The sequence below is a fragment of the Fukomys damarensis genome, unplaced genomic scaffold (assembly GCF_012274545.1).
Source record: "Fukomys damarensis isolate Sample0158 unplaced genomic scaffold, DMR_v1.0_HiC HiC_scaffold_39, whole genome shotgun sequence".
In the NCBI taxonomy this organism is placed as follows: Eukaryota; Metazoa; Chordata; class Mammalia; order Rodentia; family Bathyergidae; genus Fukomys; species Fukomys damarensis.
Genome location: NW_022900951.1, coordinates 43,196,575 through 43,207,227, shown reverse-complemented (window position 1 = coordinate 43,207,227; position 10,653 = coordinate 43,196,575). Strand labels below are relative to the sequence as shown.

At 53.7% G+C, this 10,653-nt stretch overlaps 2 protein-coding genes across 4 annotated transcripts in view; one reads left to right on the top strand and one right to left on the bottom strand.

The window, feature by feature from the left end:
- Positions 1-1,488, top strand: part of Foxp3 (forkhead box P3) — a 15,124-nt gene extending 13,636 nt beyond the window's left edge. For all 3 annotated transcript variants that reach the window (XM_033760221.1, XM_010606313.2, XM_010606312.2), the window contains 2 exons: positions 126-227; positions 355-1,488. In XM_033760221.1, the coding sequence (XP_033616112.1) occupies positions 126-227; positions 355-504 (252 nt within the window). In that variant the 3' untranslated portion in view covers positions 505-1,488. The remainder of the gene's footprint in view (positions 1-125; positions 228-354) is intronic.
- The window catches only part of Ccdc22 (coiled-coil domain containing 22), a 12,128-nt gene continuing 2,821 nt past the window's right edge, over positions 1,347-10,653 (bottom strand). The window contains exons 3-17 of the mRNA XM_010606310.2: positions 7,835-7,967; positions 7,006-7,112; positions 6,825-6,891; positions 6,566-6,744; positions 4,748-4,942; positions 4,094-4,156; positions 3,887-4,006; positions 3,373-3,492; positions 3,168-3,284; positions 2,962-3,063; positions 2,769-2,876; positions 2,446-2,541; positions 2,209-2,268; positions 2,056-2,130; positions 1,347-1,683 (exon numbers count right to left, since the gene is read on the bottom strand). Coding sequence (XP_010604612.1) covers positions 1,570-1,683; positions 2,056-2,130; positions 2,209-2,268; positions 2,446-2,541; positions 2,769-2,876; positions 2,962-3,063; positions 3,168-3,284; positions 3,373-3,492; positions 3,887-4,006; positions 4,094-4,156; positions 4,748-4,942; positions 6,566-6,744; positions 6,825-6,891; positions 7,006-7,112; positions 7,835-7,967 — 1,656 coding nt within the window. The 3' untranslated portion in view covers positions 1,347-1,569. The remainder of the gene's footprint in view (positions 1,684-2,055; positions 2,131-2,208; positions 2,269-2,445; positions 2,542-2,768; positions 2,877-2,961; positions 3,064-3,167; positions 3,285-3,372; positions 3,493-3,886; positions 4,007-4,093; positions 4,157-4,747; positions 4,943-6,565; positions 6,745-6,824; positions 6,892-7,005; positions 7,113-7,834; positions 7,968-10,653) is intronic.

The following is a 10,653-nucleotide window of genomic DNA, read 5'->3' as shown; positions in this document are numbered from 1 at the left end:
AAAAAATACTGAGGGCTGGGGATTTAGCTCAGTGGTTCTGGTTGGCACGTGCCTCACAAGCACAAGGACCCGAGTTCAATCCCCGATACAAAAAAACTCTAAAAGGTCCACCATCACTGCTCTAGGCTATCCTGGAGGCTCCCGAGAAGCAGCGGACACTCAATGAAATCTACCGGTGGTTCACACGCATGTTTGCCTATTTCAGAAACCACCCTGCCACCTGGAAGGTGAGTAGCTCTGGAGGTGGCAATGGCTAGGAGGGCCCCGAGTGCCATTAGAGCTCAGGAGCGGGCAGAACTAAGGCATTCTGGTGGGGGCTGCAGGCCTCAGTGGATTTCCGCCCACCTTCCACAGAATGCCATCCGCCACAACCTGAGCCTGCACAAGTGCTTTGTGCGGGTGGAAAGCGAGAAGGGGGCCGTGTGGACCGTGGACGAGTTTGAGTTCCGCAAGAAAAGGAGCCAGCGACCCAGCAGGTGCTCCAACCCTACACTGGGCCCCTGACCTCAAAGCCAAGGAGAGGAAGAAGGATGGAAGGGGTCAAAATTGAGGGCAGAAGTGGTGGGGGCAGGGTGGGCAGGCCCTGGACATGTCCATGGGGACCAAGAAATGAGGTATCCACTGTCTTGCCTGCCACAGCCCCTGCTTCCCAGCTTAGCTGCCCTCCTGGATCCGCCCCAAGGCTGTTCAGAGGGTCTCCAGTCCCAGCCCAGCCCAGCCCCCACCTCCACAACCCCTCCGTATGGGCCCTCACCACCAGCCATACACAGCCTGCCTCAGCCACCCTCACAGATGACCTCAGAGTGGAAAAGTCACACACATACACACACGCAGTCACAGTCCTATCCCCTAGACACACACAAACCCCAAGATACAAAGAACTTGCCTTGGTATACTCAAATGTCCTCAATGCTGTGTAGTCACATAAACAGTCACATTCAAGCACAATCCTGTCAACTCACGTGCCCAAAAGCACGAAGCCGCAGCCAGCCTCTGGGCCCACGGATGCAAGGTCAAGCAGAGGTTTGCCCAGGCCCCCGCACAGCAGCAGCATCAGTACCCTCGGGATCACAGGTCACAAAAAGCCACAAATACACTTAACTGGGCACACATGGTCTCATGCAGCTCCCAACACGTACTTAGTCACAGACACACCCTGTTAGGACTCACCTGTGTATCTCACACACGTGCACACTCACAGCTCCCCAGAGTGTCTCCTGAGTCCAGTGAGGACACACACTGACTCACCAGAAGGTACTGGGTGTCTCACTTGCCAGCCACCCCACTCCCTCCCCTGAGCCCTGATCCATGCCTCAGCTAGACTGCAGAAAAGCCCCTCCTTTATTTGAGATCCAAGGCCCCCAGCCCCCAGTTCCCTCCCCAATAAACTGCAGTCATTTCTACATGCTGGGCTATCACCCCAGATTGGGCTTGGGGTCCAGTGGGGAGGCATCTGGGTCTAAGGCCTCAATGGGAGGAACTGGATGGCCAACAGAACAGCTAGCACAAGCACTGTCTGCATTACCCCAAATCCCTGCCTATGGCAGGGGGACCTCCACCGGGGACTCCTCAGGCCTCCCGAACCCGACCCAAGAGGCCAGCATTCTCCTGGCGGAGGGCTCTGTAGTCCTCACAGATCTTCTCCAGGTTGCTGAGGGTCTTCTTGCTCATTTCCATCTCGATCTAAGGCAATGTGATGCACATTCCCTCAGCACATGCGGGGCCCCTGCCCAACTGGTGCTTGCTGCCCCTTCCACAGCAGCCACTTGGGCCCCTCCCAGTCCTGTAACAATAGTCTGCTCTTTCCATTGACAGCCCTTGGCATGTGTCATTCTTTCCACCTAAGGCACCCACAGCTCTAAGAGGCAGGCATGAGGACCCTCAAGGGAGAAGCCTGGGCTTGGGTTAAGCCACTGACCTATCCCAAGTCCCAGGCCCAAACACTAAAGGGCAGGACTAAGCCTCTAGCCATAGACTATGTCCGGTCCCATAGCCACTCAGCATAAAGCAAGAAGCTGTCCCCCTGGCCTGTTCCCTTTCTACCTCAGGTCTCACCTGCTCCTCAAGGTCTCGAACCTCCCGCATTATAGTGCCTGTGTCCTCAATGGTCTGGATGAGCTGGCTGCAGTTCTGGAGACAGCAGAAGCAGAAGGCTTGTACCCAAGCCAGCCCCTCCCAGCCTATCCCCAGGCACGCTGCCCTTCTCACCTCATGCAGGGCAGCTAGATACTTGTAGGCCTTCCGAACAGCATCATCCTTCTTGGCATCCTGATCAGGCAGAAGGAACCTTAAAGACATGGGCAGGCTGCCCCCACCTCCCCCACCACCAGGCCACCTTCTCCCACTCACTCAGAGCAGGGCCAAGCCCCAGCATCAGTGTTTCCTCAGGGCTCACAGAGGGCCCAGCCCCACCACAGCCTGCACATGGGCTGGCCTGTCCCATACCTTGAACACAAGTTCATCAGTCACTGCAAACGTCCGGTCCAGCTTCCCAGAGAGGGAGTTGATTTCCTTCTGAAGCTCCTTTGTGTCAGACAAGATCTAGCAAACACCAGTGAGGCCATGAGCCCGAGTCTGGACAGGGCACTCATGACATGCACCAGGGCACGTGTCAGTGCATCAGGGGTGACTGGGGTGGACTGTGTGTGGCTGTTCTGTGTCAGGGTGTGACTGGAAAGTTCTACCTATCGGAAGTCATGAAGATCCCATGTGACCACCTTGTGCCTGTCTACCCATAAGATCCGCCAGCCAGGGCCATGGTGGCACACCTTGGTGATCTCTTCCTTCTGCTTCCGGATGTTGCCCACAATCTCCAGGATGCGCTGGGTGTAGGCCAGCCGGGACACGTCCCTTGGCAGAGTCTCCAGCTCTGATACCTAGGCAGGGATACAGGGGGTACTCCCCCAGGACCAGCACCCCCATTCACCCACTCTGCCACCCAGGGATCCACATGGGCCTTACCAGCTGCTTGTAGACCTCCTCCTTCCTGCGGGCCTCTTCAGCAGCTGCCCGGACACTCTGGTGCAGCTCCTGGATTTCTGTCATCCGTCGGGAAGATTCCAGCTGCCAGGAGCCCATGGACAGAGGGCAGTGAGCAGAACTCAGGGACTGTCCCCTAAGGAGGTACCAGACCTGCTCCACCCACTGCCCAGGACCCCATTGCCTACCTCCCTGCAGTCCTGAAGCTTCCGGAGGTGCCGGTACTCAGCAAGAAGCGGGACCCGGTGCTTTTCCCACTGACCCGCTAAGTGGATGACCCGCTGGGCACTGCTCTCCACCACAAGCTGGTGGGGGAGAGGGGGACATGTCTCACAGGGTGGGCTCATCCAGCTCTGCCCCTCTGACCCAGCCACAGCCTCAGCCCCAGCCCACCTGCAGCTTGGCAAGGTTGGCAGCCCCATCAGGCAATAGCTCCACTGCCCGGCTCTTCAGACGCAGGGCCTGCTCCCTCTCTGCAGTGCTCAGCTTACTCTGCTGACACTCAGTCTCCACCTGTCACACAGCATGGCCCCCAGCACCAGTGAGCCCAAACAGCCCTGGCCCAGCCCAAGGCCTCACATATGACAGCATGACCCTCCAGCTATTCCAGGGCCCTCTCACCCCCCAGCTACACACTGATGCCCAGGAGCTCCGAGGAGCTGACCACAGAGACCTGTCTTACCCCACCAACGCCTGCAGACCTTCACAGCCACCAACAAGGCCTGACTGAAGCCCACAGGCTCCTCTAGCCCCTTTAGGTCCACCAAGCCCCCAACTTCATATCCCCTTTTATCCCCATCAATTCTGAACCCTCAAGGGCCCCAGCGGTCCCCATGCCTCCCACAAAGCCTGCTGATATCTGACCTCTCAGCCTGCTCGAGGCCCTATTTCTGATCCAGCCTCTCACCTGCACAAGGCTGATTCCCAGTGTCTTCATGTCAGCTTCAACCTCTTCGATGCTGTGGTTCACACCTGCCAGCTGCTCCCGGAGGGACTCAAGCTCCTGCTCCTGAGCTGCTCGCATGTCCTGGGAGGCACAGGCCAATTGAGGTGGAGGTGTCAGGCCCAGCAGACAGGCAAGGGCCAGGTCTGTCTCCTCCGCTGCTCTACTTACCTCTTCAGGCTGCCGGGAAGTGGCTGGCACATCTGTCACCTGAGCTGTCTGGGCCTGGGGCTCCTAGGGGCATGAGAAAGGGCATCCTAGCTGTCAGTAAAGGCCTGCCTATTAGGGCCCAGCCTCGGCACCCCACAGCACCCCCCCAGTGCCATACCCACAACCACTCAGGGGCTCACAGCTGTTAAGCAGTGACTACAGGAGGACAGAGGAACGATCTGCAGTATCAGACTTGAGTGTTTGCTCCCGAGAACCCTCCCTCAGCCTCACACAGCTGCCCTAAATCCCTATGAGAATGATGGGGCACCACTGGAAAGCATGCAAAGAGAGAAGCTATGCCCAGGGGACAATTAGGAAAGGTGGGGTTTGTACCAAGAACACCCCTCCCCCCGCAAATGGTTCCCACAATCTACCCTTTCTTCATTGAAGTCCCAAGAAGCGTGCCACAGTGGGCCGTTTGTTATCACTGAAAGCTCTGAAAGGTTCACCATCACTAAGGCTAGGGAAATCTTCTGGGCACCCTCCCCAATGGGGAGTGGGCCCACCCAGCAGGCACGCAGGAACCTTGTAGGAAAAACTATCACTTACACATAAAGCAGCCCTCAAGCCTGCCATGCCCCATCAGCAACCCCATGTCCACTCTGGCCCACCCACCAGCTGGAAGGTGAACTTCTCTGAATGTGTGAAGCGGGAGCCTTTGGGGGCACCGGTCCTGGCCCCAGCACCCCAGGCCTGCAGCAGTTCTCCCAGGTCTCGGGCTTGTGTGGAAGTCCCCGTTGGACCCCAGCTCTGGCGCAAGTACTCAGCCAGCTGCTTCTGTAGCCGTTGCCTTGGAGCCCGAGGATCCCCCTGGAAAGAGCAGGCAGGGAAATGGGAAGGTGTGAGGCCTACTGACCCCAAGGACCTGCCTCCTCCAGGAGCCACCTGAAAAGAGCCACCCAGCCTCCAGTCTTTCCACCAAGGCCAGCCCTATCCCACTTCCCTGCCCCACCAAGCCGGGTGCTGCCTGAGGACAGGAGGGCACCTCTACCCCGGAGCCACACTGGCTCTCCACCTTCTCTCTCCCAACCCAGGGAGAGAGAAAAGCCTGGAGCCCCCAGTCAGAGGGACACAGAAAGGATGTATAGGAGGAACAGGAAAAAAATCACAGGGGTCAGACAAAGAAGGGAACAGAGTCAGAGAGAGAAAGGTGAAGGAGAGATAAGAACAGAGACAGTTTCAACATAACTGGGGAAATCTGATTAATAAACTCAGAATCAGACAGTACTAGGAGATCATTATTAATCTGGCAAAGTGTAAAAATGGCATTGCGATTACATTAAAATTTAGGTACCACTATGTGCAAAGAGATGTAATCTTCATTAGAGTTGAAAGGATTTGCTGTTTTGGGGTGCTAGAGGTGGATTCCCGGGCCTGGAACATGCTAGACAAGTGTTGTACCGCTGAGCCACACCCCTAGCCACGGGTGGGATTTGCTTTTTGTGCTAGGGATTGAACTCAGGGCCTCTGCACTGAGCTACACCTCCACCTGCCCTTTATCTATTATTTATTTTGAGACAGAGTCTCACTGAGTCAGGAAGCAGCCCAAGCTGGGCTCAAACTTGCAATCCTGCTTCAGCCTCCCAGGGTGCTACCATTATAGGAGTGTGTCACCACGCTCAACGTGCTTTAAAATAATACAGGAAAAAAGTTGAAGGACAACAGAAGAAGAAAGATTGGAAGGTGGTAAACACAATTCATTAGACGACCTTCTCTACTTTTATGCTTGAAAATTCCTGTAAGTTTTTAAAAGTCAGGGATAAAAATGGAACAAATGGCATCCAGAGAGGTGTGGACAGAGGGGGGAGGGGGACAGACATGGAGATGGGCAGAAAAGAAGGTGGGAAGAAGAGACAGATAAATAGGTAGACACGGGAATAAGGGACAAAAAAGGGTGGATACATGGTAAGGGGACAGATAAAGTGGACAGAGGAAGAGGAAAAAGATAAGTAAGTAGACAAAGGGCAAGAGGGGACAGACACAGAGGTAGACGGAGGGAAAGACAAACAGCACAGAAATGAGGAAATAGAATGAGAAAGGAAGAGCAACACTAAAGAGTGAGACAATGACAGAAATCTAAAGACAGAAAAAGTGAACACTGTGACAAGTGTGGAGACAGAGAGAGTGAGAGGCTGGGGGACAGGAAGAAGGTGGGAGAGACCGGGAGGAAGGTAACCAATCGTGACTGCTCAAGTGTCAGGGATGCAAAATCCTGTCACTGCCCACTGCCCCACTTTTCCGAACAGAAGATGAGGCGTTGAGAAGGGACACTGACTTGTCCCCAGTTCAGTCTCCCAGACTCCTATGTCCTTTCTGGTGGGGCTGGACACGGAAAGGAAGCAATGAGAGAGGAGGACTGAGTGCGGACCGGGCGGGTCAGAGGGCCAGGACGGACACCGTCACCGCCACAGGGAGCCCAGCAGCAGGCTGCACCTGGATGGGAAGGCGGGGTGCCCTGCGGAGCCAGTCCTCATCTCCCGGGCAGTCCTGGCCTGCGTGCTGGCACAGCTGCACAGCGTGGCTTTCAAGGAGTGAAGCCGCTCTCCCAGCAGGCCCCGGCACCTGCGTGGGGACCGGAAGCAGCAGAGGACTCGCCTGGAACTCCCGAGGCTCTGGAGGCAGAAAAGACACTGCCAGGTCTCCCACACACACCTCTCCTCTCCTCCCTGGCCCTCCCACGGCGCAGGCTCACCTCCTCTGGAGCTCAACTTGGGCATGACCAGCATGCTGGTGTGAAAAGGCTGCTGAAGGGCCGAGCCCTGAAGGGACAGCAGAGTCACCCAGTGGGAGAGGGCCAACAACCTGAGCAATCGGATGGGACAAGGCAGGCAAGGCAGGGACAACTGCAATCAGACAGGCATCAGGCATCTCACCTGGAGGCGCTGGAGCTTGGGAGTGCGAAGGAGAGGTGGCACCCAGGGCAGGGCCAGCTGGTCCCGTATTTGGCTCCCAATGGCCCGAAGGAGAATAGCCGAGTCACCTATGGAGGCAGGAGGGTTTATCAAGTGACAATGCTGCAAATCCAAAAGTGCCCGCTATGGGAAACCAGCCATGGCTCCTGACCCCTCATCCATAGATACAGATTGAGCCGGCTAACATTGTCACATTCAGTCATTCAACCAAGACTGGGCACAAACTAGGTACCAGTCACTGTTTTAGACACAAGAGTGAGCCACCTTGAAGAACAAAATGATAAAGGTCCCCATCCTCATGGACGCAGCAAGCTAGTGTATAGGACAGAATTCATGAACAAGATCTTAAATGTGATCCAGAGCAGTCAAGTGGTGCAAGAAAGAAGGTCTGCTGACAGGAGGCTGGACTGCTTCACAGGCAGTCTGAGGAAGCCTTCCCTAAGGTGACATGAGCAGCAACCACCAGGAACCAAGCAGTAGAGCATGTGAAGACCCAGGGACGAACGGTCCAAAGGCACAAAGACCCTGAGTATGCCCAGCATTTGGAGAACACCAAGGAAGTCCATGAGGCAAAAGAGGAGAGAGCAAGGAGAAGGGTATGGGACAGTCAGGGAGTCAGCTCAGCACCTAGCCCTGTGCTGCCTGCCCTGCATCTGCCCCCGCAAACTTCCCAGGCAGCTCTCCCGAAGACACTTCCACCCCTAACCTGCAACCTTCATGCCACTTCTCTGTCCGTGTCACCCCAAGAATGTGCTCCATCCCCCCACCACCACACTGCAGGCCCCCACACCTGCAGGCTGATCTGCATCCTCGGAGGTGTCAGTGGGCAGCCGCTCAGCCAGGAAGAGAAGCAGGTCCCGGAGGTCCGGTTCACTGGGGTAGAGGAAGTTCTGATAGCCAAGCTCCAAAGGGTAGCCCAGGTCCTGCAGGTTATCAGTATTAATCAGGTGACAACACTGGGCTTTTGGACATGGCCCCAGCACCAGGCAGGCAGGAGGGTCTTCCCACCTTGAGCCCTGGGTCTAGGCCCACCTGCACCCACTCTCACCAGCTACCACCTTTCCACATTCCCAAGCAGCAGCACCTCTAGGCAGAACTCCCGACTCTGGTCTGACTATGTTTGTCCTATCTCCCATCTGTTGCTCAGGTCCTTGGCCCGTCCTACCAGTGACCCTGGTTATAGTTTGTCCCAGAAGCTCTTACTCTGCTCTCCTGCCAGGGCTCTGCAAAGCCTGTAAGCCCCTAGGTGCAGCCCCAGAGCAATTACAGCCAATGCTCAGAGAGCCAGAAAGGAGATTGAAGCTCTGTCCTTGCTGTGACTCAAAGTCCAGAGGCCGCAAAAAAGAAGATGGAACTTCTGACAAATGAAAAGAAATAAACAATTTCGAGAAAAATATAATTAAGCCAGGCATGGTGGTGCACACCTGTAATCCCAGCACCTCCAGGAGGATTACCAGTTCAAGGCCAGTTTGGGCTACTTAGTGAGTTCAAGGTCAGTCTGAACTACACAGTGAGACCCAACCTCAAAAAAAACAAAACAAAATATATATATATATATATATGGCAGAGTCAAAAGAATAATGACAGGTTGGAAAAAATATCTAAAGCCCTTATCACAGGAAAATAGCGAATCTACCTATTATATAAGAAGTGCCTAAAAATAAAACAGGCAGGGCCAGGGGTGTAGCTCAGGAGCAGAACTCCTCCTGTCTAACACATATGAGGCCCGGGATCCCATCCTCAGCACTGTGAAAGAAGGAGAAAGAAAAGCAGCAAAAAAGACCAGCCAACACAATAGTACAGAAGGAGAGAACCCTGAGAGTGCTGGATGGGGCTGGAAAACTGGCCTGGAGAGAAAGAAAGCCTTGCTCTGCCAGAGTTGTTGATGGTGCAGAGCTGTGTGGACCCTGACAGCAGACTTCCTGGATTCAAACCAAAACTCTGCCTCTTATCAACTCTGTGACCTCAGGCCAAGCACTCGACCTTTCTGTGCTATACTTTCTTCATCTGAAAAAAAAAAAAACACCCCACTCCAGAAGGTTTTTGTGAGAATTAAATGAGTTACTACAGTATAACCACAGTGTCTGGAACAGAGTACTAACTCAAAAGCTATCATTATTATAAATGTATGTGTTCTGGGTCACAGTATGAGCTGTCTTTATTTTGGAGAGTCATAGTCAAAAAGTGTGAAAAACCACTAGCTTTTAAGCTACTTTACTTTGGTTTTTTCTGACATCTGCAATCAAAGAGTTGTGACTGATATGAAAACTTGTTCCAAGAGTGAGGTGTGTACAGTGACTGATGCCAAAATATGGAGGTGTCTGACACACAGAACAGGTACCAGGAGCAGGCAGAAAGCAGTAGTGCTGCATCAGAGAGGCCCATTCTGCCTGCTGCTAGGAAACTGAGGCACATGAACCTCCTGACTGCTGAAAAAGCCAGACTCTCTGCTATGCACTAAGGTCAGTGTGAGCCAGGGTCAGTGCAAAATGGCTGATAACACCGAGAGAAGAGAAGACCAGAGAACATGGGAAAGCTTGGTCCACCACCTGCCACCTGCCACTGGGCACTCTCCAGGACCAAGAAGACACAGCTTTCCCCTCACAGTGTCATCCTCCAGGACAGAGCCCCAGGCCAGGGGACAGACCCTCATGAAGCCACAAATAGCCCCAGACAGAAGGATCTGGGAAGCCTTGACTGCTAGGTAAACCTGATAAGCAAGGGATGGGCAGAGCCAAGAGGCCTGTTGCTAAAAGACAGAAACTGCACACACATGGACTGAATGCAACCCCTCCAATCGCCCTGACCCTTTCATCTCAATGGGAAGTTTTCACTGGACTACTGCCCCTCTGCCACATATACTTGTAGGGTATGTTGGAAATATTTACATTGACTTTGCAACCACAGAGTGTTGGAATGCAAGCAGCCAGGTCAAACCTATCTATTAATAGTAATGCCACTTACACATATATCCAGCTATTCATATATTAAGTCAATCTTTACCATGTGTATGTGTGTGTGTGTGCTGGGGACTACACCCAGGGACTCATGCATACAGAGCACATGCTCTAAAACTGAGCTATACCCCCAGCCCCTTAACTCATTTTTAATCCTCACAGTGCCCCTACCTGGTAGGTATGATTCTGACACCTACTCCACACATGCAGAAACTTAAAACCAAAGAGGTTAAAAGATTGGCACAAAGTCACAGAACCAATGAGCCACAAGGAAGGGCATTAGTTGAAAAGTTTTTATTGTTGTTTGTGGTAATGGGGACTGAACTCAGGGAGTGCTAAGCTATATCCTCAGCGATAGCCTCAAACTTGCATCCTCCTACCTCAGCCTCCTGAAGAGCTGGGATTACAGGTGTGAGACACCATGCCCGGTTGGGAGCTTTTTTCTTTTTTGGAACTAGGATATTGAACCCAAGAATGCGCTACCATTGAGTTTTGTCCTGCCCCCCCACTTTGGGGGTGTACCAAGGATTGAACTCAGGACCTTGCACTTGTGAGGCAGAGGCAGGCGGTGGCACCACTGAGCTAAATCCCAAGCCCCTCACCCCTTTTTTTAACTTTTTTTTTTTTTTTTTTTTTTTTTTTTTTGGGGGTG